General features: G+C 46.7%; 1 protein-coding gene across 4 annotated transcripts in view; it reads left to right on the top strand.

Moving 5' to 3' along the window:
• The window catches only part of NTRK3 (neurotrophic receptor tyrosine kinase 3), a gene marked incomplete at both ends in the record, with an annotated part of 177,561 nt that overhangs the window by 16,630 nt on the left and 135,882 nt on the right, over positions 1-25,049 (top strand). For all 4 annotated transcript variants that reach the window (XM_079541059.1, XM_079541058.1, XM_079541057.1 and 1 more), the window contains 2 exons: positions 8,304-8,378; positions 9,237-9,308. In XM_079541059.1, coding sequence (XP_079397185.1) covers positions 8,304-8,378; positions 9,237-9,308 — 147 coding nt within the window. The remainder of the gene's footprint in view (positions 1-8,303; positions 8,379-9,236; positions 9,309-25,049) is intronic.

The raw sequence follows: 25,049 nt of genomic DNA, 5'->3' as shown, positions 1-25,049 counted from the left end.
CATCTGTGGCTGTCAGTGCCTTCTCATGTAATATGTTTGCAAAGCTCTTTTTTCTTCATGTTTTTGTGAACAAAGTGGAATGCTGGGAGAAGAGCTTTTAAAGTGTCTGTTCCTGCCCTGCCTCCTCCTGCCTATGTCATGTTTACAAGCACGCTGGCTCACGTCTCCTTTTAAGAGCCAGTTGTCTCCCCATTATGTACCTGCTACTTCCATGACCTTCCACCCTATTGTAATGTGTGCATCCCCCTCCTTCTGAGTGATGCTTTTTTTCTTCCATCTCTGTGATAAGCAGAGGAGAAGGGGGGGGGGAAAACACATAAAAAGGGATACTTTATTTGCCTGGGCTGATTGCACACTGCAGGAATCCAAATGTTATCCTGGTGGAAGTTTGCTGCCAGCTTGTGGGGTTGGAAGCTCAGCATCCAGAAGGGTTTGGGAGCTGCTGTGCCTGTCCCGAGCAGAGCGGCTGGGAGCCTGGCCCCCATCCAGCCCAGCTGGGCATTGCTTTGTAAACATCGGGGCAGCCAAACTGCTGGGGGAGAGGAGTTCAGGCTCCTTGGGAAAATGAGTGCTTCGTGGGAGCAGGACGTGAGCCCAGGACAGATTGGCTCTGCCCTTGCTGCATGGGATCGGCAGGTTTCCTGGTGTTGGGGCTGTGGGAAAGCCCTGATAAATGAGGCTGAGGTGTTGTGGAGGAGGATGAGATGGGAATGGAGGGTTATAGATGCAGCCACAGCCATGGCAGGAGCACAGAGACTTCTGGGTGCCCATGGTTCACAGCTCTGAGCTTTGAGTTTTGCATTTTGGGATGCAAACAGAAGTGTCCGCTGCATGGCCCCAGAGCGCGCGGCTAAATTTAAACAGGGTTTGGGATGAAGCTGGTGTGGATGTAAAAGCTGCCAAATTTAGACTCCTGTAGAGCTTTTGCTTTTGGGAAGCGTGCCTGTGGGTTTGTGAGGGTGTGCAACAGAGAGCAGAGCTGGGAGTGGCAGCGGGTCTGGGTGGAAGGGGACAAGCACAGAGCTCTGGGCAGGAGGGATGCTCGGAGGCACAGTGCTAAGGATTACTCCTGTCAGGTTGAATGTGGTGATCACACACCTAGGCTCCATTCCCTTCCTTTGCTGATGTGTATGGGCACCATGCTGTCTAAGAGAGGCATGAAGCTGGAGAAGATTTTGGCAACTCTTCATGACTTTACTTGTATGTCTTTAATTTCTGAACAGCCGCAGACCTGTGGAGTGTGAGGGAATCTCACCTCTAGTTTGAAGCTGCAAGGAGGGTTTAATAAGGCAGAATGTGATTACGGGAGCTGATTTTGAGGAAGTAGCACCCTGGTCTACAGAATGCTGTTTGATCTTTAAAGGCCACAAAATACTCCGTGCTTCCAGCTCTCGCTGCATGTGAGTTCCCATGGGTAAAAGCATCCTTTCCTTTGACCTGGAGAGTGCACAGGGAGTCAGCTGCTGCACAAAGGGGAGTCTGCTTGGTCTCCTGCACCCCATAAAGCAAAGGATGCTCTCTCATCTCAAGGTTTATGCTCACTGTAAGATATCTGGAGGAATGGTCTCTCTCCCCTTGGATTGCCCTCTTGTCCCAGATGGCTGTGTTGCAATTGGGCATGCTTGTTTGTGGTTGCAGTTGTTAACAGGAGGTTAATGAGGTTCTTCAGCATCGTGGGGATCTGGGACATCTCAGTTCTTGAGCACTAGCTGAGATGTAACAGTGATGAGAGATTGAGGATGTTTGTTGAAGGCAATTGCCCTGCTGCCTGCAGTGCTCCTTCAGCTCTGCTGTCCCATTTGCACCTATTTCTTCCTTTCTAAAAGCAGGTGACTGGGCATAACTCTTCCTGCGCTGAAAAGCCTTGGATGTAGTGTGAGATAATGGGAACATACTGCTTCCCACGTTCTGCAGCAATCTGTCCATTCTGGGCCTGGGCAGCCTACTGTCCTTCAGTAACACTGAAACATTGTCCCTGCTAGGGATTTTGTCTGCTCCTTAAGTCACCAGCCAGAGCTGGGCAAGGATGTGGAGGCTCCCTTGGGATAAGGAATATCCCAAGATGGAGAGGACCCGTCAGGATCATTGAGTCCAACTTGGGATAGGAGTGGAGGGCTTTTTCTTTTGCCCAGCCCTTCTGGAAGAGCTCAGTTTGATTTGTTGGGTTGGATGCCCAAGCTGATGATGGTTGGACCCACAGGAGGGTGACTGGGAGCATCTTCCCCAGCAACAAGTACCCTATGTGGCCCTGTCAAGAGGAGCAGATCTGCTAGCACACAGGGAGCTGTGTTGCAGTGGTGTGTTTCATGATCATTACCTTGACGAATTGCAATTACACTGTGGGGTTACTAATAATAATAATTAATTCTATAAAGCTGGATTTGCTTGCATCCCCACCCTTTCTCTCACTGACCTCAAATTATCCTTAATGATGTAAAGTTATCTGCTGCTGGGTGACTTTTCCATGTGTGCTTGGGAAGGGGAAGCCCACGCTTCAAATAAGGAAAATATTGCCCTCATAAGTCTTCATTCAGCTGCACTTGCCTTTAATGCTCAGTTACCAATTCAATTTTATAACTTCCATATTGAGGGAATCAAGTCCTTCATGCCTCTGGTTATTAAATGTATGTGATAAGTGCCTTATAATACTGTGAAAAATGGCTGATTTCTTTATGGCTTCCCCAGCCCTGTGAATAAAAGGGGCTGCCAGCCCCAGAGCGCAGGGTTTGCCCCTGTGGGGTGACATTGGGGACAGTGCTTTCCCAGCCTCCAGGGCTTGCTGTCTGCTCCTCCACCTCTGCCTGGTGGAGGCAGGGCTCAGTAGTCAATAGGTGACTTCTCTCTGTTCTTCCTACTGTCACATTCATATTTTCATGGTCTAGTGCTGGCGTGCCAAGTGGTTTGTTTATAATACTAAACATATCAGGTAATTGAAAGCTAATGCTTCTATCTGCATGGTGAGGTGTAATGTTCCTGGATGACAAATCAATTTTCCCATTGCCCTAAAAGAGCAAGGAGTCTAATACTTTGCTTGCTTTTCCAATGTGTGCATATCCTGAATTGGTAGAGGCCCACAGGGATCATTGAGCCCAACTGCAGGCTCCACCCAGGACCACTAACAATTCAAACCATATTTTTGAGAGTGTTGACCAAACATTTTCTTCTCCCATGTCCCTAGCAGCCCACTGTGGTGAGTGTGCAGCATGGCTCTGAAGATGTGCCATCTGCTCTGTCAGATTGGAGCCGATGGCATCCTGATGGAAAGTCATCCTCCTTCAGTCTGGGCTGGATGTAGATTTGGGTAGCACACGTGTAGGCATGCTGCGTAGTACTTGGTGTTCATCAAGTGCCTTTTTTTAGCTATTTACCACAGCACTTGAGAAGCTGAGGGAGATTAGATAAATATTATCCTTGTCATATAAGGAGGGTGAAGGAAGGTCAGAGACATTAAGTAGCCTCAAGCTAATCACTCAGTAAATTGGCATAAGCTGCTGCTTTTCACCCCTGCCTCATTCACGTGGGATAAAATAAGCCTGGTTGTGTTTAAATATTTGTGGATGTTTTCATCTCCCTTGCTGCGTTGGCCCTGGACTGGAAGAGGAGTGCATAGGGCTGTGTGGTGTCAAGGAGGTGACACCAACCTGTGTTGTCAGACATCTCTGGCAGAATGATGGGAATTCCTGTGGGATGGTGGGCACTGCTGTGCTTCCAACAAGTGGGTCTGGCTGTTGGCATGTCTGGAGACCAGCCAAAAGTTAAAGCCTGCCAATGGGTGATCATATAGCCAATGAGATCTCTGATCTGTCAGCAAAGCAGGGGAAAAGCCACTGGTTTCACACAGTGCCTGGGAGCTGTGGAGCTGGCAAAGAGGGCTTTGTGCTGTCGTAAGCAGAAGCTGACATATGATGCAGGACTGTCCTCCTAAAGGTAGCTTTTGTCTGGATAACTTTATACCTGTAACTAATTTTCTAAGCAAAGAGACTGCTTTATGGTGAGAGGTTAATATGATTGTGTTACACAGGGAATAGTGCAGTGTTGGAGGTGAGGAGCTGGCTATAGGAGAAAAAGTGGTGGAATATGTTGGAAGAGGTTGCTTGAAGGTGAAGTTGGCTCCTGCCTTCATGAAGGCATTGGCTCAAAAGGCAGGAGCTGGCTTGTGGGCTTTGCTGCTGGCTCAGTGCAGGGGCTGTGGGGGCACAGAGAGGAAGGGCCAAAAAATAAATCCTAGTAGTGCACATATGGGAGTTATATGGGCTTTTGCTGTCAGCTAGGAAGTCATGTCAGTTGTGAGTAACCTGGTGGGTAGACGTGCTTGGTGCAGTGCTGGATTGCAGGTGAGGACAAGTGCTGATACAGCTGTGATAAGGATGCTATGATCTTGGGCTGAAAGCCAAGGCATTGTGAGTACCAGTGGGGAGCTGCCTCTATAAACTGAGTCCTCCTGGAGACTGCTGCATGTTTCTGGTCACCCTTATTGAAGATAAGAAGGACTTAAATAGGTCAGTGAAGAAAGTGGAGCAGTTTTCTATTACAGTGACTATCATAGTGGTTCTTATTGCGAAGGTCACCGAAGATCCAGTTGTATACTGGGTCTGAAGTCAGAAGTGAAACAACCTTGCCACTAAGGCTCTATCTGAGAACGTATCTGCATCACTTCTGTGTCTTGAGTTTCTGTCTCTTAAGGCATTTGGTTCAATTTGCCTCGCTCTTCACTGCAAAGTACAGACATGCTGCCTTGGGAGAACTGACCTTGTGTAATTTATAAATGATTGCTGGGTGGGTCTGACTTCCTTGTAAAGGAAGGAGGAGTAAATAGCAGGAAAGGAAAAAAGCTGTTTAAGCAAGGATAATTTTGACTCAAGACAAATATGAAGTGTGCGTGTGTTGTAAGAAATGAGAAGAGCAGGGTTCCAGTGCAGCTTTTCAGTATGAATTTGGAAGAAAAAGCCCCAGCTACTCCTAAACAGGACAGTTTGGTCTGTAAATGGCAGCTTTACATTGCAGGGAGACCAGGACTTGCCTAATAGGCAAGAGGTAGAGAAGGAAGGGAGTATTTAAAACAAATAACCCTTTTCCCCTTTGCTTCCCCCTCCATCTTTGTTAGTGATTCATCTCATGTGGCACTGATATTAAAACTGGAAATGAGTCTGGGTGGATGTGTATATGGTGCACAGTTCAGGATTTGTGGAGTATAGTGTTACTGAAGCTATTGCATCTTGCAGAAGAGAGGCCTACCTTAGTAATAACTGAGGGATGCCACAGGAATATATATTTAGAGGAGTTTGTAGGGAGGAGGGAGTAACCTCTGGGCTGTAACTCATACCTAAAAGGTCTGATTGCAGAGAATGGGGCAGGGCTGGGAGTTGTCCCATCTGTTTTTGGTGTGGGCCCTGCAGATGTGTTCTGCCAGGTTAATGATCGGAGACAGAGAAGGGGAAGGTTCCATTTTGGGTAGAAATGGAAAAGATGTAGCCTTTCAAGGGCAAGCAAAGCCGTGGAAGAAAAAGAGGAGGACCTAACTTGAGAGGCTGAAGGACATGAAGAGGGACTGAAGTTCTAGGAATGAAATTTCTTTGGTTGGTTTGCTTTCCTGTGCAACTGCTGCCAATTTTGCAGTCACAGCTTGACTCCTTGAACTTTCGGAGTAAGATGCATTTCTGTTTATTTTGTGCTGGCTGGATTTGCCTGAATCCACTTCTTAAAGGTTACGCTACTCTTTCAAAAGCTATAGGGAACAAAAGAAAATGGATTTCTGGGCGTATCTTTGGGGTGCCTGTCAACAAAGTCTGATTCACCACTTTGAGGAGCTAGGGAGTGACTCCTGCTAAGTTGAAAAGTGTGTGTGTATAGATATGTATGAAAACAACTTTCTGGGACCCCTTGTGAAGGGAAGCATCTGTGTAGCTACAAGGACTCGAATTTGCTTGCTGAACTGTGCACCTAATTCAAGATGATGCTGTCGCTCTCTGTTGCACTCTATGTAAAACAGCTGCTGTGTCATGGGATTATTCTATGTGTGTGTATTGATTTCCACCTCCCTTGTCACTCCCTATATGGGTGTTGTGTGTGTATGTAAATAACAAACCAAAGCGTGTTTGACTCTGGAAAATCCTGGGCTGCCTTCGGGAGGCTGGAGCATGGATTCTGAAGGCTTCTTTGCAGCTGGGTACAATGTCATTCCTGGAGGGATTGAACTGCTCAGAGGGCAGTAGCCATTCTGTCCAGTGCAGGTCTGTACTGGCATTATGTACTTCATCCACTTCCATAGTTATAGTGCAGCATTTTGTGGACAGAATGAGAGACTCTTCTCATTTTGAGTCTAGAGCAGGCCAAGATGTTTGTAGTTCTGTCAGATTTACAGCTCCCACCAAGACCCCAGTCACCAGCAAGCCTGTGTTTGTCATTGGGAACAAGCCCAGGTCTCTTCCTACCTCTCGTATGCTGCACGTGGCTTTGAGTGTCAGGTCAAAAATAACCTTGACTATTTTATTTTGGCAACCACAATCAATAAAACAAGAGCCAATCTGGCTGCCATCTCCTTCCCAGCCCTGGCTCAGGGCTGCTCCATCTCTGCCCTTTATCAGTGCTCAGCTCCAGCATGCCCTAGTGGTAAACCCAAGTCATCCCCTTCTTGCCTCTTCTTTGGGTTGTTGGAGTTGTATTTGTAGCCCTGCAAAAGGCACACAGTCCTGTAGTCTTGTGCCCTAGGATGTGAAATTTTCATGGGTTAGAACAGAATGGCTTGAGTTGGAAGAAACCTTTAAAGATCATTAAGCTCCAACCCCCTGCCATGGTCTGGTTGTTCCCCACCAGCTCAGACTACCCAGGGCCCCATCCAACTTGGCCTTGAGCACCTCCAGGGATGGGACACTCACTGAGATGACTCCTGGGTCTTTGGTCTTATTGGATTTGGATGGTGATAGCAGAGAAACATGTTCAGGGTTTAAGTTTAATCCAGAATTTGGAATTTTACATTTCTTCTTTATATGGATGGCATTTGGGATGTAGTTTAAGTCCAGATTCTGTTGTGCTTGTTCATCTATTCTTGTGCAAATGCTTCTCTAGCACTCACTATGTTCTGAGAAGGAATGTATGACCTCTGTGACTGCTCCAGGAGTGGCTGAAGGGTCCCTATTCCCCTTAATCACCCTCTGTTCCACCATGTGATGTCCTGTACTCAGAGGTGATGGTTCTTAGCATTGGCCCATCACCCCAACCCTCCATAATATGAAAATGTTTCTCTGCCCAGGGCTGAGTACGAAGCCAATGATGGTACCAGGGCAAATGTGAGTTTGGGAGCATGTGCTCCTGAACTTGGAGGCTGCACTTCTTTTATGCCTTGTCTAAGGGAACTAGACAGATTTACATCCTCTGGGATCGCTCTGGTAGAGGACCACATTTACTTGCTGTGCAGCCAGGTTCTCTTGGAAATGTGCTTTCTGCTGGAAGGAATATGAGTTTGGTCTGGGAGAAAGCCTTGACTCACCAAGGACTACCTGGCTGGTGGAAACCAAGCTTCCTCCCAACTGCACAGTATTGCAGCTTGTTAGGGGCCTGTGGCCATGCTGCTGCCAGCATCGCTCCTGTGCTCCTGATAACAGGGGACCCCCTCCTCTGGGGCTGTCGATCTGTCACCTTCCCCCAGCTCTAATATTTACTGAGTAACAATCCCATGGTGACAGATCTATTTCTGTTTTCTGTTCTCCGTAACATACCTGCTAGAGTGCCCCAGGTGACAGAGGAATTTATAATAAAGGCATGGCTTCCAAACTGAGTTTGGCACTCTGCTGCCAGCAGCGCTTCCAGCTAGCAAGGACCAGCACCCTGTTGTCCACTATAGTAAGAGAATGGATAAATATATTGCCATTTTTCCTTTCCTCCCCTTTTCAGGCCCCATATTTTTGTTGAGAAGTTTTATTTACTTTCACTCCTTTTGAGTGGCATTGTTTCACTGATGTGCATGGAGAGGAGCAATGACTTTACCAATGGTGTGCAATGGATCGGTTGCATTTCCTACACTGAAAATTGTGGGTAAAACCATGTTGGTGGTGGTGTTTTTTTTTTTACCCTGGAGTGCAGGGAACACAGAATAAAAAGCAGCATGGGAAGCTGCTTGTTTTGGCAGCATGATGCATACCACATGTATCTGGGGATATGTCTGCTGAAGCCAGAGTACATTCAATTTCCAGACCTTCTGCACGTTGAAGGTTTGAGCTAGAGCAAAGGTGAACATGTCTGCTGTCCTCTGAGTGGGCAGAGCCATCTGGATGTGGTATAGCTGAGCCTTTCCTTCTCTTTCACAGACACATAGAGAACTGGAAGAACTTGCAGACGCTGAATGCTGTAGACATGGAGCTGTACACGGGACTCCAGAGGCTGTGAGTATGTCTTGCATGTCGGGGAGGAGAAGTGCAATGGGCAGTCCCTTGCTTCCTAAGCAAATGGTTCCCTCTTTCTCTGCGCTGTGGCATTTGGAGCCTATTTAAGCTGCTGGCTCTGCAGTGTTTTGTTATGAAACTTCACAAAATGGAGATGAAGTGCTTTCTGGTCTTTACTGGATCTGGGAGAAGGAAGATTGCTAGCTCGTGACAGCTCTGTCAACACACATCAGCCCTGACCTCTCCTCTCCCCCGCTGTTCTGGTGCTGGGCTTGTGCATTGTTCTGACTCATTTCAGTCTCACAATGTGGATTTCCAGCTGTCTCTGCCAATCCTTCAATGCTGGGCTGTTGGTTCTCATTTAGTTTGGTTGTTGTCGTGGTAGTGCTGCACAATTAGGAAATGACATCTCCCTGTGCAGCCCTCCTGGTTTCAGAAGAGCTTGACCTTGTGCAACACAGAGAAACTGAGGCCCTTTGCCTGAAAGTAGTTTTCTTGGTGCTTGGGAAGGCTGGGTACCACCTGGGTATCTGAACCCCAACAAACTGCATGCTAAACACCCATCTTGCATGCAGACTGATGCAGTTCTCATCTTGTCAAAGCGAACAGTGAGGGAGCATACTGTTGTTTGCAGCCCAGCAGCTGCTGCGTGCTGAGCCTGTGCTGCTGGTGTCAGCTGAAGCTGAAAAGCCTGATTTCCTCTGCACTTGGGGGGGTCGTCTGGGGTGAGATGTCCCTCCTTAGGGACGGGAGGGCTCCTGTGTACTGTCTGCTACTGTGCTGTGTCTGTGCTCAGCACAGGGCTTTAGAGCAGTCTTCAACATGGACTTCATTGCTGCCCTTTCATTCTCTTTCCAGGACAATCAGGAACTCAGGACTACGAAATATCCAACCTCGCGCCTTTGCGAAGAACCCTCATCTGCGCTACATGTGAGTGCAGCCAGCTGCTGTCTGTGCCCCTCTGCTCCCCCAGCAAGGCTTTGGTCACAGAGCGTGGCACCAGGGAGGGGGGATGCTGAAGGGGAAAGGGTTGAGAGGTGGCCATCTCATTATGCAAATCCTGAGGCACGTGGCTGTCAGATCTCCTAATGAGTGGCTTTGTGAGCTGGCCCATTGGTGGGCATGGGGTAGGGCTGGAGTAGTGGTGTTGTGAGATATTGTTTGAGTGCTCAGCTCCCTGGGCATCATTAGCCATCGGGTATGGTGTTCCAAGGAGCTTGCCTATGCTTGAGGTCAAGGGATTTCTTTACTGGATATCTATTCGCCTTCCAAAGGCATTGAACAAAAGCTGGAGTACTGTGCAAGTTATGGAAAGTGTTCATGGGTTTGAAATGTCTTGTCAAAGCAACTGTGTCCAAGATAAAGCCTTGTTGGCTCTGGCACAGGTTAGAAGAAGAAAAAAAAAAAAGTTGGTGAGAAGTGTGCAGCTTTGGGTTTGAACTGGTGAGCTGGATGGAGAGCATCCCTGTGTTTTAGAAACCAATGCCAGTAGCTTTTTCTATGGGAAAGATGGCTGTAGAGCACAGCCATTTGACTCTGTGGGTGCAGGTGGCCATTGAGGTGGAATGCTACTGGTGGAGGGAGATATATCCAGTTCTGCAGGTTGTATCTATTTGTCTTTTGATGTATGCTCAGAGATTATTTGAACTGAAAACCCCAGAAGCTTCCTTTTTGGAAAACCAGTTACAGTTGCTAAGTGACGGTGAAGTACTTCCTAAATAGGAGATGTGCAGTACCAAAGGGCATGAATAGTTAAGGGCATTATGAACAAACATGAGGCCTTTCTGAGTTTTAAAAGTGCATATCTTGTTATAATATAACCTCCTTAACACTGACCACAGGGATTTCCCTGATTTTATGCTTTATTATTTTGATTTGTAGCATTTGTTTTGTATTTTGTGTAGTTGTTTGTTACTGGGAAATGTTCTTTCTGAAATACCTCTCCCAACTGACTTTTTTCTAATGTAATTTGTCAATTGTGCTGTTGCAGTTTATTCATTTTTTTATCTGTTACATACATAGCATTTGGTTCCTGATGAAATTAGCTTGGTTATCATAGGAGTGTAGAAGGAAATATGCTCACTTTGAACCTGAGTGTGCCATTAACATGTACACATACAATTGTTACTGCTTTCTTGAAAAATGTTCAGGGTTTTTTTGTCTTTTGAGATTACTTTTGAGATGGGGGGGAAAAAAACCCCAACGTATCCATCTTGTGTCAAAAGCTGAGGTTGGTATGTTGTGATGAAATATGTGTTTGTTTACTGCTCGGGCCATGTAAGATTGATCGTGTTCTTAATGTCTTTCTTTCCTTGCCGTTTGAAGCTTGAGGCAAGGAAGTGCATTATTTGGTTGATGTTTGATGGTGGGATTTGATGCTGTTGAGCACACCCAGCAGTGTGTTCCAGTGGTGTGTCCATGGTGTGTGAATGCTTTCAGTGTGGCTGCTCCTGGTGGCAGATTCTCATCCGTAGGGATGCAGAGCTGGGTCTTGCAGGGAAATCTGCTTCCTTGAACTCTTATGTCATGGTGCTGGCTTCTTTCTCCTGGGACTGTCCAATTCTGGCATAAGAGCATGGATGCTGCCCAGGCTTAGAGACACACAGTGCCAATTGGGTTCCACTGTGTGCTCATGGGGCTATGCCAGCACATCAGAGCATCTTTGTAGCTGCTGCTTCTTGGAGAGCTCAGCTTGCTGAGAGCCTGACATTTTCTGAAGCCACTACACATAGGTGCCAGGGATAAAAGGATTAATGGAAATATCACTCTGTTGTGAGTCTTGGACTGCTTTAAGTGGGTACAGTAGCTGACAAGAGCAAGGGATACCATCTCAATCCCTTCATGGTAGAGCTGGCAGCAGCTGAATGTGTTGCAGGACAGTGGACTTAAGGCTAATGGGTGAGCTGTGTGGTTTTGCTCCTCCTTTGCTGGGTTTGGATGATTGCAGGTGGAGCTGAGATACAGGCTGCACATCTCTAACAAACATAGAGACTTCACAGCCTGAATAAGGATAACCCTCGTGGGGTACTGCAAGTTGGATCTGAAAAGCAGCAGGCATTTTTCCACATGAAGCTTGTATACAAATGACAGGGACTCAATTGCTTTTTTCCCCACCCTTCCCTGTTCTGGGTTGGATCCTAGCCTCCCTTTGAGGCGACTTTTTCCCCAATGTCTTTCATCAAAGCTTCCTCATCTCGGATGGACCAGATAGCTCTGCCTTCTCCTATCAGCTTCTATTTCTGGCTGCTCCTTACTGCGTGCGCTTGTCTTCAGACCCCAGCTGTGCAATCATAAGCAGATCACTTAGCTCTAATTGCAGGAGTTCAGGTTTGTAGGGGTTTAAAAGAATGGTTCTGGATGAGGTTTGGTGTGTTCATTTAAATTCCATCCCCTTCCCCATTGTGGATCTTGGGCCACTGATTTCTTCTAAAAGTAGTACTGACTCTGTGTTGAAGAGGATGGATGTAAGCCTGATTTACTCTGAATGTCATCCAGAGTCTTTCTGCATGCTCACTCTGGAAATCTTCTTTATTTCTGTGCAAAGTTGCACTGGCAGCTTCCTGCTCCCATTTCTGTGCAGCTTTCACTGTCCCTTGGCTAATAGGGAAATGGTTGTGGGGAGCACCATGTGTAGCATGTGAGAAGCTGCACATGTAGGTTGTAGAAAATCTTTGTCCTGACTGTTCAGATCTGGGTAAATTGGGGTAGAAGACTGTAGAAATGTTTAGTGATGACACAAAACCTCAGTCTTTGGCTTGACATAGGCAAGAAGGCTTTAGGATGATATGGTGCCTAAACTTGAGAGACATAAACCATCTGAATACATATTTATGTCACTGTGTTTTGAGCTTATTGAGGAAAATGTCTTTTGTGCTCTTACCATGCCTGTTCTTCTCTTGGTAATACTGAAATGCTCTGGCCAATTTAATTCAACTTGATAGGGAATTACAAGTCATGAGGATCTTTTTCATATAACTGTCATGAAAATAGTCAGAGAAACAGTGCAGAGAGGTTGTTGTAGTGCCCTGTAGGAAGGAATGCAACACAATCACAATCCTTACTTAGGTACTGAGAAGTCACCAGGAAAACCCAGCACTGGAATCAGTGTGCAGGAGAGGACAAGACCTGATTGCTTCCAGGCAATGTGTCCAGCCTGCTGCTCACAGCTGGGGTGGTAGAGCTATGGATGTGGGAGAGGAGAGTTCCAGCAGATTGTGCCCAGGGCTAGACAAATTGACTTCTGCGGTGTCTGAGTCTCCCTGTACTGGGAAACAGGTACTTAAGAGACTGTAATTCCCTCTAAATGTTTTCCTGAGCAGCTGCATACTGGGCCAGCCAGTCAGGAGGCACTGTGTTTGCAGAGGGTAATTGTGCGCACCTTATTTATTGTGGAGGAAAGAAAACAAATTAAGGCTGTGTAATTATAGAGACAGGCACACTTTTAAATAAGGCTTAAGTAGTCAGATTTCTATTTAGAAAATTAATAATTGCCATTTCTGCCTGCGTTTAGAGGCTCTTCTTAAAGTGTCTTCTGGATGTTTATATGTGCTCTAAATGGGTTTGTGGGCTGGCCGAGACACAGCTCCTATCAAAGAGCAATACTACCTGCCAGAGCAGGGATGGGGCTGAGGATGAAGCTTTTTTCCTCTGTTTTTCACCCAAGCATCATAAGGATGGAGTCTTTGGGAAAAGTCATAGGCTTCAGGAGTGCTTTATGCTGAGTGCAACTGGTTTTTGAGTACTGTATGGGCAGGCCGCTTTCTGTTCTATACGATTTTTATATCTGTATGATCCTATCAGTGTTCTTGCTATAAAATTGAGGCTTGAGGATAAACTGATGGGTGCTGCATGGACCTCCTCTGACTGGTGAAGTGTGAGCTAGCTGATAAATGGGACTGTTCCTATAGGTAAACCCACACAGTTAACCTGTGGTCCCCTAGGACCTGTACTGTCGGTTATATAGCTTGGAGGGTGCAGTTGGCTTGGGTGCCCTATTAGGCTCCTGACAGTTGTGTGGCATCACTGTTCATTGCAGGGGATTTGGACTATGTGGCCTTTAAAGGTCCCTTCCAACTCAAGTGACTCTATGGTGTCATAGAACTGGTACTCTGGTGTTGGAAGTAGTCTGCAGCTTTGACGTGGGAGTTCCCAGAGGCACGTTGTGGCTTTAGTCTTTGACAAGGAGGAAACTGGGCTGTGTCACCTGGAAGCTGAGATAGCCAAGTAGCTCAGAGTTGGTGAGATTGTGTGCCCTTGTCTGGAGGAGGAGCTATGAGATATGGTTTAGTAGCTTGTGGTAGGAATGGTAATGGGAGGGTAGTTGGACTAGATCTTGCAGGTCATTTCCAGCTTTGTGATTCTATGATTCTTTTCAGTGCTGTTCTGGGACAGCACTTGAAGCCCTCCAGCAGCTGAGGCTTGCATGATTACAAGGGCTGAGGGCAACAGCTTTGCAAGGCTGGCAGAGTTCACCTTCTTTGCTCTGTGCATCTGGGAGATTGATCAAGATCTCATAATAAAGAAGTAAACAAAATATCAGACTTTGAATTACTGCAAGTACAGCATCAGTCTCTCAGTCATGGCTTGAGGGTCATTTTCCTGTCCTTCGTGTTTAATGATCTATTGCCTTGCTCTAAAAGAGCCGCTTGTGTATATAAGGCAGAGTTAAATGTTCTCTCTTGCTCTCTCCTCCTGTAAACAGCTCCATGCCCTGTGTCTGCCTGCAGTCCCTTGCTCCATCTTGGATGTGCTATTACCCTTTCTCTCTCTTCTTGATGATTTCTCCACGTCTTGTCCTTTCATCGCTGCGCTGCTCTCATATCCATCTTGGCAGCCTCCTCCTAATCCAAACTGTCATGTGTTAATTGCTTATGTTTTCCTTTCTGTACTCCTGAGCTAGTGCAGTCTGACAAGTCCTGTGCATAAGCTGGGGCACAGCAGATGAGAGCTCTTAGCTCACTGAGTATGAAGTAATGTGCTGAACTAAACCACCTCCTTGGTAGTTCAATGTGTCTTACTTTGCATTTGCAAAGAGCTAAATGGGAGTTGAATTTTCCTATGACTATAGGACAAAAAAAAACAATAGGAGGAAAAATTAAATAGTCTTTCACTTCCATTAGGTGAATGTTCTTCGTTATTTCTAATCAAGCAGGCAGTTTGGGTACAGTTTGATTCACACTTGTGCTCTAAAGAAGTTACCACCCCACCACCTTCTAACAGTGAGCCTCTGTGCTGTGATTTACTTAGGAGGCATTTTCCCCTGTGTCTCTCTAGTTGTTCTGTAAAATGATGGGCACACTTAGAGCGCAGCCACCAAAATAAACAGCAGCAATGTCTCTTTCTCCATAAACTTTCCTGCTCTGACCTATCTGTTCTGTTCCCTGGATGCCAGCGCAGAGCAGGTCCTTGCTGATATGCTAACTGACAGCAGTGGTTTGGTGGGATGTTTATTCCCAGTCCTTACCTCGGATAACAGACAAGCAGCTAACTGCAGCTGTTTGTTTTCCTTCAGCAGCAAAGATGGGATCTGTGTTTTACCAGCCATTGTGAGCAAGGCTAAAGGAGATTCCGGTTTCCTACAGGACTGTGGCTTTCCTTCAGGCTGGGTCAAAATCATTTGACTTGTATATGGAGAGCTGGGTGTAGGATTTCTGACTGCAGGCTGCTTCACTCAGCTCAGGAGAAGGAGAGGTGGAGCAGTGATTTTATGCACTGTGTACTCCATTGGGGCTTGAGACAGAAACTTTCTAACTTGAGCACTTTGCACCTTGGAGCAAGACCTGTTCTGCCTTGATTCCCCACCTGAAAACCTGGAACAACAACACTTGCTTTCTCTCCTTTTATTTGATTTATTTGCAGTGTAACTCCTGGTATGGTTTCTAGTGATATTTGGCATTGAATTGTCGGATGTGGTTGCAATGTAAGACGAGCTGTAATAATACAAATACTATCACAAGTATTTGTAGCCTGATCACATTCTTATGTCGTGCCTATTCCTCTGGTACCTGGATTCTTAGGATTCTAGTATGGCTTTCTCTCTCCTTCCTTCCTTTGAAATGTTGAGATGTTTGTAGCTGTACTGAGTGACTATGGGGATTTATTTTGCTTTCTGAAGATTGATCAATTGTTTTTTGGAATACATGTGAAAGAGGAAACTGCTGCTCTTTTCCAGAGCAACAGTTGCCTTTCCAGTCCCATTTTTCCCTTTTCTTAATAAACAAAAACTGCTTGGGGGTGCTTACTCTCTGTAATATGTAGTCCTTGATGCAACAACAATGACCTCATAGATATTTTGTGAGCTGCCCTTCAAAGAGAAGCTTAATATCAGGTGCTGTCCTGAAGATGTTGTGTAGCTGGTTAAAACCTCACCATATCTTTCAGCCTCTCAGAAGAGAACACCAGCAGCACAGGATGAGCTGATTCCAGAAGATAGGGGACTGACTATGATCATATTTTGTTTCTAGGCTCTTGGGATCGCTTCATATTGGAGATATTCCAGAAACATCCTCTGGCTGTTCCTTTTAGTTGCTCTCCAAAACCTGTGGCTCAGTTGATTAGTTGTGGTATAAGGGGCGTCTTGTCTGCCTGTGCCAGTGTAAGAGCTACTGCACAGGGAGAAGGAACTTCCCAGATGGGACCTGAGAGCATGGAAGCCTCATGGAAAGCTTCTGGGGAAGTGAGCAATTATGGTGGGATGAGTGAAAGTTAAGTGACCACATGCATTATCTCACCTTTTTCTTGATATTGGTTTACTAACAATACAGTTCCAGGGATGATTTTCCTTTTTTTTTTTTTTTTTTTTTTTTTTTATGTACAGTCAGTTAAGTACCAGGGCAGAAAAATAGAAACATTCAAATCATATGTTATTTGAGTAATAAGATACGTCAGGGTAGGAATGATGAAATATTAATCCACGATAGTGTGTGACTAGGCAATAATTTAAATGTCATGAGTTAAGCAGTTGTGTGTTTTATTAGAATTATAAAATTTTATTAGGAAAATGTAGGGGAGGAATGGAAAGCATCTCAAAAAAACTCACCATTTGTAGTAGGATGACTTCTGAATTACCAGATGCAAGGTACTGAGATATTTATAAGGCTGCGAATAGGGGCCCGAGTCTTTGTTTTCGAGGTGCTGTGGTGATCGGAGAGGACAGGTCCGATCATCAGCCTGAATCACGGCGTGCCCGGTGCCCCCTTCTCCCCGCCGCGCAGTGAGCGACGCGCCGCCGTTCAGCACCACGGACAGGGCCGCTCCCGGCCGTCCTGCGGCGCTTCTCCCTCCGGCCTCTGTCCCGCTCGCCGAGCTCCTCAGTCTCCCAACCTCCAGGTTTTCAGGCCTCCCTGCCTCCAACCCTCCTGTTTTCTCTGCTTGCAGCTGGGCTTTCCAGCTTCCAAGCAGCCCCAGCCACTGACTGCAGCACAGGCGTTTCCTGCTTGCAGCATGCCTCCCTACTTGTGCTGAAGCCTTGCGTTTTTCCTGCCTCTTGCTCGCACCTGGCTGCAGGTGTAAGCTGTGTCTAGCCATAAGGTTTGAGATCACCTGAGGAATGACCTGTCTGGTTTCACTGCCAGCAGCGCTTTCAATCTTCCATCTTTCCCTCTGTATGAAGCAAATCTTCTGAGATGTCTGTTTGACAGATGCAATATAAACTTTCTGAACTGCAGTGGCTCCTGGCACTGGCTTTGTTCTGCAGCAGGAATGGAGTCATCCTGCAGCACTGCTACCCGGCAGCTGTCTGTGGGTTTCTCACATGAGGAGTTTACTAGGAGGACTGCCATCTGATCTCACTGAAACAACAGCTCATGAAGCTTGGTTAAACATTTGCTGAATCCATTTGTGCTTGTTGGTAATTGTGAGTAATTTGCTATCTTGGAATAATGAAGGAATGCCTGCTACAATTTGAAGCACTCTGCACTTCATGGTGAATATGCTTTTCGTTTGAAAATACTCCTGACAGTGAGCAAGGTTTGGAGATAAAAAGTAGAAGAAATAAACTTCTCTTTTTTTTTTTTTTTAATGTACAACTCTTTTTTTATGTTTTGAGAAGAACAGGAAATATACAGCCCCTTTGTTCAGATGTTCCTGTGAATTTTTTGACAGAACTAATTGCTAGGGACAAAACATGTTTCTGCTTCTGGTTATGAGTGAGGATTGCAGTGAGCAGGATTTGCTGGACCCTGGCTGCCTTTAGTAGCTGTAGGCAACTCTGTGCTCAGAACAGTACTCCCCTGTGTGTGCTCAACTGCTGCAGACAGGCACATCTCTGCTCCAAACCCCATGCTCAGGTGTGCCCCTAGGTGCTGCTGCCTCTCTGCTCCCCATCCCCACGGATCCCTGGGGAGAGCTGTGAGCTGGCTCTCTGCTTGATGTTGTCTGTCTCCCAGGTTGAGTGTTTAACTTGCCATTTGATGAGGCATAGCTGGAACACATCAGCATCACCTCCTGCTGAGGCCAGGAGCCTCTGTGATGCACGGGAGGTGTCAGCTGCCAGCTCTACTGGCTGACAGTGCGTTCCCTTTGGTGGAGTGCGGTCCCTCTGGAGGTGCTGCACGATCCCAGCTCTGCCTTCTCTTCCCCACATGTGCCCCACAGATCTGGTCCCTCGGGGTGGGTGTCATAGAATCATAAAATAGCTTCGGTTGGAAGGAACCTTAAGGGTCATCTGTTTGTCCAGCTGCTTGATCCCAAGCTCTGCTGGGCTCAGCAGGGATGTGGGCTGGGTGCTGTGGGCTAATGGCAGGCTTTCTTTTCATTAGCTGGTATAAACACAGCTCTTTGGCAGCAGCTTCCTTTTCTGAGCCTAGGAAGACTGTTTTTCCTTTTATCTATAATTTAGTGAAGTGTCAAGCCACAGAAGTTGCAACAGTAATAAGCTGTAGAGGAAACTTACTTGCTGAAAAGGTGGGTTTCATTCCAGGGCTGTGGCTTTTTCACGCTTCTGCAAGGGATGATGGCTGCTCGTGCAGCCTCCCTTGCAGTGTATTCATGCAACCTTCCTTAGGAAGCTCACAGGCTTTCCAGCCCTTTTCCCATACAGTTTCCATGTGGAACTGGGGGTGAGCTGTACAAAATGTCATGGGGAAAATGGGTCTGAAGAGGAGAAGGAGGGTTGATTGGGGTAGGGAAGAAGCGTGTGTGTGAGTTGTGTGGAAAGTAAGTGGAAAGGAAGTACGGGTTTGCTAGAAAAAACTTGGGAACAGTGCTGCTATATTAACCAGAACCTTCCTCTCATCCTTTGACATGGCTTTGGAAGCAATATTAGAGTCTTCCTAATTATTTTTCTTGGACGAGTTTTGCGATCCTGATGATATTAATTATTCTTAAAGGTCAACAGCACTCACTTGAATCCCCTTCTGTTCTATCATGTAATCAGTTAATTAATTGGAAACCATTTAGCAGTGTCTGCTGAGAGCTTAGTCTGCCTAATGCCCTGTTGTTTTGCTGTTGCTGGGAGATATAGGCGTGTGTGTGTGTATATATATGTATATATATACATCCTTGTACCCTTCTTTTCTTCAGAGCCTCTGCTTGCAGATTTCTCATCACTGTCCCAGACTCTCTCTGCCTCTGGCAGCTCCCCAAGGCAGACAAATCAGTGCTCAGGCATAGCTGTTACTGTTCCCTTTACTAACCCCTGCAAGAGCAGTGTGTGAGATTATTCAGGGCTCATTGATTTCTGGGCATTCAATTAAATGCATGTGTGGGAGAACTATTTTTAATATAAACTTAATGCAAGAGCCCTGCAACAGCTGAGAGTACGGCCCTCATTGGGGAGGGAGAACAAGACCCCATCCCAGGGCTCTGCATTCAGCGTGATGAAGTTGGGACTCTTGTGTGCACGTTGCCCAGATCCTGTATCCATGGGGTGCCATCCTGCCTGGAGTTTCAGCATAGAAAACATGAGAGATGCAGTGGAATTCTGGGAGGATGTATATCTGCAGTCTGGTGCCCCTGTGTGTATGGAGATGGTAGGAAATGTCCCTTAAGGTACTTTCCATCCCATGCTGTCTCCTTGCACTGTGCCTCAGTTCAGCGGGGGTGATTTTTTTTTTTTAATGCAGCTGTCTGGTTTGCTTGGTCCTGCTGGAAACCTGCGAGTGGGAGGCATTCCCCAGCTGTTTTCTGTTCCTATCTGGAAGAAACATGCAATTTGAAGCAAACAAGCAGGGTAAAGCCAGCCTCTTGCTGGAGCTGTCAGCTGGCAACCGTTGTTCTCAATCAGCACCACTCTCCAGTATCATTGCTGGGTATCAAAGCAGGAGAAGAGCCCAGTGTGCGGTTATTCCAGATGTAATGGATCTAAAATGACTCCAGGTTGGGCAAGAAGAAGAAAGACTGATGCAAAGCATCTCTGAGGATATCTCAGCTGTGAAAGGACATCTGTAGGGAAGGGTTCTTGCCTGTTGCAGATTAATTTTCTCTTCCTTAAGTGGGAGATTGGCGTGCTTTGTGGATGCTGCTGAACTCTGCCCTGCAGGGAAGCTGGCAGGCAAAGGGAAAGCAACTGCAGGGCTGACCTCGCTTTTAACCTTTCCTCGAGTCCTCTGGGAGCCCAGATGTCTTCGGAGAAGAGCTGTGTAAACAGCATGCAGCAACAACAGGAGGGCCAGATCCCCCTCCTTCGATCCATCTTGAAACACAGAGGATGATATTACCCACATCTGCTGTCCACTTCCCATCTGTACCACGTGCCGAACCAGAACCGTGAGCAACGATGAGCTCTGAGGGATGATACGTCTCCAGAAAAGCTTAGTGCAGCTGGGAAGCTGGCAGGTTCCTTGAATGAGATGAGCTGGAGGGCATGGAGGCATTGTGGAGATGGCCTTTGAGGGCTCAGGGCTGGGCTGCAGGCTGTTGGCAGAGGCGGTGGGAGGAGAGGTGTGGAATAGATGTGCTGGAGCTGTGGTGCCACACGCCCCTGCCCTGCTGTGCTCTGAAGCTTCTGCGTTACTATGCTGTTATTTAAAGAACAGTGCAGAGGAGGCACCCCTCTCCACCCCCTCCCATCCTGTTTCAATGGCATTTGAGTTTTACAAATTATGATATAGGAACTAGGAGGCATGAAGGGATGCTGGGCTGCCCCTCTCTGGTGTCACATCTTTTGGGCATAGTGGGTGGCAGGGCTCCCAGTGTTGATGCTCTCCTTAGTGCAAGGGGCCTTGAGTTTGGGAGATTATCACAAGTTATGGTTGTTAGCACAAGAAATAATTTGGGGGGAGTGATATGATGGGATGTGATACAAGTTTGGATGCCTTGTAAAGCACTGTGCAATATTGTGGATACATTTGGAAGCAAGGAGCGAGTTATGGTGTCCAAAATCACAAAGGGAATTTGAACCTTGATGGCTTTTTTATTCTGGTGTGTCTAGGGCAGTAAAGACCTGGACACTGCTGACTTACCTGACTGTATTTTCCATATATGAAGCTTGTGTGTGCTGGGCGCTCTCTGATGCTTTGTAGGCTCTGGTTCAGGTGTGTCCTGCTGGGGCTTTGTGCTGAGCTATGGGGGATTTCAGCTGAGTCCAACACTTGCAGAGTCTGCTTTGTGGTGAGGTCTGTCTGTATTTCCACAGTTCCTGGGACTGGCTGGGGATAGATCTAATGCATTAAGGAAAGATATTCAGTTTTGGGGAAGGCAGCTGGAGATGTATGATGTATGCCTTATCTCTAATTTGTGTCTGGCCCTTGTTTGAGTTCCTCCAACCCTGGCTGCTCTGTTCCTGTGATCCAGAGTGGCACCACATTATTAAAATGCGTGGAAGACTTCCCTCATGCAGAATTGGATGCCTCATGGTGGAAATGAGGGTGAGTGGAGGAGGGACAGGCAAGTAGAGTCCCTCCCCAGCAGAGCTGCTGACATCATGTTGGACTGAACCACATAATATAGCTTACAGTTTAATTACAGGGGCTTTAGCTTGTTGCTGTCATTAATGAGGCATCCAGCTTAATTTAGCTGAATAAAAATGGCTTTAATAGTGGGAACTCTTTTGGCAGCAGGGTAATTGAGGGAAAAGAAGAACACGCTGTTTTCTTTTTCGTGGAAGACCACTCACTATGGGCTGCCTGGAACTGGGCTCCTCTCCTGATCAGGGTGGTGAGGCTGTGGCACAGATTGCCCAGAGAGATGGTGGCTGCCCCATCCCTGCAGACACTGCAGGTCAGGTTGGATGGGGGCTCTGAGCCCCTGATCAGCTGTAGGTGTCCCTGTTCAGTGCAGGGGAGTCAGACCAGATGGCCTTGAAGGGTCCATTCCTACTCAAATAATTATAGGATTCTAAGCACAGGAGTGAGGGTCCTGTGCAGAAGGTGATGCTTTCCTAATCCCCATGTGTTCCTCGTGCACAGGGACCGAAAGGATTGGTCCTCTTTTCTCTCTCCTCATTCCTCAGCCAGATTACCACAGCTATGTCCTGAAACAGGCTTCTGTTTGCCAGCGTGAAATACACAGATAAGGTGTCTTGCTTCTCTCTCAGGTGTCTCCTCGACATGTGATGTGCCATACTTTATTACAGGTGGAGCTGATGCACAGGCTGTTATAAAGATTGTCTGGCACGCTCTCCTACAGGATTGTTTCCACTTTCCTATACCTCTGCCAGATTTTAATTGCTCAGGCTGAAGTTTTCTGTGTTGGGTGTCTGCTCCTGGCTCAATCCATTTTTTTTTTTTTTTTTTTTTTTCCTGATGCTTTCTGTCTGGTTTCAAACAAAACCTGCTCTGATGGCTGAGGCAGCAGATAGAGGGGAAAATGGGCTGTTGGGTTTAAGCCGGAAAATACTGGTGTGATGCTTCCATCCCAAGGTACCCACACTCTCCTTTTGTGGAGGGAGGAATTCTGCTTGTCAAAGAGGAGGTTGTGTAGAAAAGGCTTATTTTTGCCTTCTGCGTGTGAGTGTGCCAATATTCAAATGAATCAAAAAATCCTCTATTATTACTAGTGACTTCTGTGGATTTCCCAGGTAAATGATCTGGGTGTTTCAGGAGTTATGCGAGCTTTCATGTTTGGTAGCATCTAGTTTTCTCTAGGACTTTATAGAGGCAGAACAAATCTTGATCCAGTTGGAGGGAGTTTTGCAGAGGACATTTGGGAGCAGATGGAGGAGATGAAGGGTAGCAGCTCTTGTTGGGACACTGGGAATGCAAGGATGCAAGGGCTCGGAAGGTCATAGGATGTGGATAAAGAGATCATAGAATCATTAAGGTTGGAAAGATCACTAAGATCATCTAGTCCATCAACCCATGAGAAGTGTTTAGGAGTAGTTTGGTGAGTGATAGGTAGAAGGTGGGCTCCAGCAATAGAAGCAATGGGGATATGGAAGCAAAAAGGGGCTTTTGGCCTGGGAAGCTCACTGTGCGTGGCCACAGAACAGGGGGAACCTTACAAATGCTGAATTGGTTATAAAATGCCATTGCTCCATTCACCCGTGGAGCCATAATTTAATCTCCTCGTGTGCATGTACTGTGATACTATCTCTAATTACATAATCACATGCTATTTTCCCCAGGAAGCCTGCCCCATCCAGCACAGGGGATGGATCTATTCTGGGGAGAGATTGAAGCTGTGCAGAGAGGTTTTCCTGTAGCAGCTCTGCATCTTCTGCCACAAAAGTTGGCAGATGGACTCAACGCATGCGTAAGAGAGCAGGACTGAAACCCTGTAGGGTTTCAGGTGTTTGGCTTTGTGACCTAAATGATATGATTTTCTGTTGCATTTGTGGATGCAGCCCTGTTCTGTGTCCATGCTGATATCCAGGCCTTGTACAAGGACCTTACTGACACAGATGTCTGATGTGACTGGGGTAAGGTCAGATGCATGCAAGTGAGGACTCACCTTGCCCAATGCTCAGCGTGGGTTGTAGCTTTCTGGGGTTGGGATGTGGGTGGTAGGAGTTGGTTTCCAAGGACTGAAGGAGAAGAGCTGAGCACATCTGCATGGCGAAGATTCTTGCGTTAGTGAGGACGTTTCCTTCCTCCATCTCCCTGTGCCCTAAATTGTAATAACATGATCATGCTATTTTTGATTCCCTTATTTGCGTGAAAAGCCTGTTGTTTTTTCTCTTCTCTTTCAGAATCCAATTTTCTCTTGACATTTCTGCCTAATGTAGCAAAACATGACCTTTGAGAAAGGACATTCTAGCAAGACTCACTTCCCTCCTCTGCATCTCTGCCTCTCTCCCACATTTTGCTGTCTCTTATGCATCCCCTGTTACGCTTCCCTCTCCTCTCTGTGTAGGGGGAGGGAGTGTACTGTCTTATTTCTTTCTAGCAGTGATCTGCTCCTTCCCCTCCTACTTTTCATCTGTCTTTGCAAACTTCCCAGGTGCTGAGTGCTCCAGGGTGGATAAAGGAGAGAGTTTGGCAATTTTTTTTTTTTAACTTTTCCCTTGTTTAACATCACCTGCTATTTTTTGCCACCTCCCTAAACTTTGATGGAGGCTGGAATCAATTTGTCTACAGCATTAAGAATTGAGGGGTGGGGGGATGGAATCTTAGTCATGCAAAATAAAGTGCCTGTGGTTTGCAGTGGTTTACACAGTGGGGCAGTCTGAGAGGCACAAGCAGAATTTAACGATGCAGCACTGAGCTGTTGGGATGTTTGGGATTCTGTGCCTGCCACACTCATGGAGAGCCTTTGGGATGCTGGTTTGGTGTCAGAGCTGCAGTGACCTCCCCATTCCTAACTGTAGAATTTCAGAGCAGGGCTTTGTGGGGGAGCCCAATAGTGTGTGGGATGGATCCAGAGCTCCCAACGGGATGAGAAATGATGGCAATGGAAGCATACTCTGAGAGATGTAAGGAGTCACCTCCTGTGTTTCCTGGAGCTCTGAATGCTAGGATAGATACAGGCAGATCTGGGATTCTGCCAACACCCCTCTGCTCACCCCAGGCATCCCCAGGAAGGCTGCAGACAGCAGTTTCCTTATCATCATGTTGTGCTGTCGGAAATCCGAGGCTCTTCTCTTTGTGTGGCTGCCTCTTCCCTGCCTAGCTTGTCCCCAGAACATCGTTTCTCTTTTAGTAATTCTTAGTTTGATTTTTGCACTCTTTTATCCCCCCTGGCTTCCAGCTGAAGAGGCGATATCTGCTGGGTTGCAGGGCTCTCCCAGGTAGATGAGATTTATGTTTCTGCAAGTTTGGACAGATGGAGAGAGGGATAGGGAGCTGTTAGCTGCTGTGGTGGTGATACCCCTGGGTGCAAGCAGCAAACAGCCATAACGGGATACTGTAATGCATGGCTACTAGGTACCATACGATAATACCTTGGGTAATCATTGTTCTGTTGTTACAGCTTGGGTGTTAATACTTTTAACGTGACAGTTTTACTTAATTTTTGTTCAGCTTACAAAATTAGACTTGTTCTTTCTGCTCATGGTTGGTTGAGCTCCAGATTCACAGGAAAGAATCAGGCAAATCTTACTGTCTGAATTATTACTATTATTTCTTTTAGCATTGCAGCAGGATATAAACGACTTTCCCCTGTGGGAGGGTGGAATAAAATCATAGAATGGCCTGGGTTGAAAAGGACCACAATGACCATCCGGTTTCAACCCCCCTGGCTACGTGCAGGGTCACCAACCACCAGACCAGGCTGCCCAGAGCCCACATCCAGCCTGGCCTTGAATGCTTCAGGGATGCAGCATCCCCAACCTCCTCGGGCACCACCCTCTACATA

This window comes from Tetrao urogallus, assembly GCF_951394365.1.
Source record: "Tetrao urogallus genome assembly, chromosome: 11".
Classification (NCBI taxonomy): domain Eukaryota; kingdom Metazoa; phylum Chordata; class Aves; order Galliformes; family Phasianidae; genus Tetrao; species Tetrao urogallus.
This window is presented reverse-complemented; position numbering and strand designations above follow the sequence as displayed.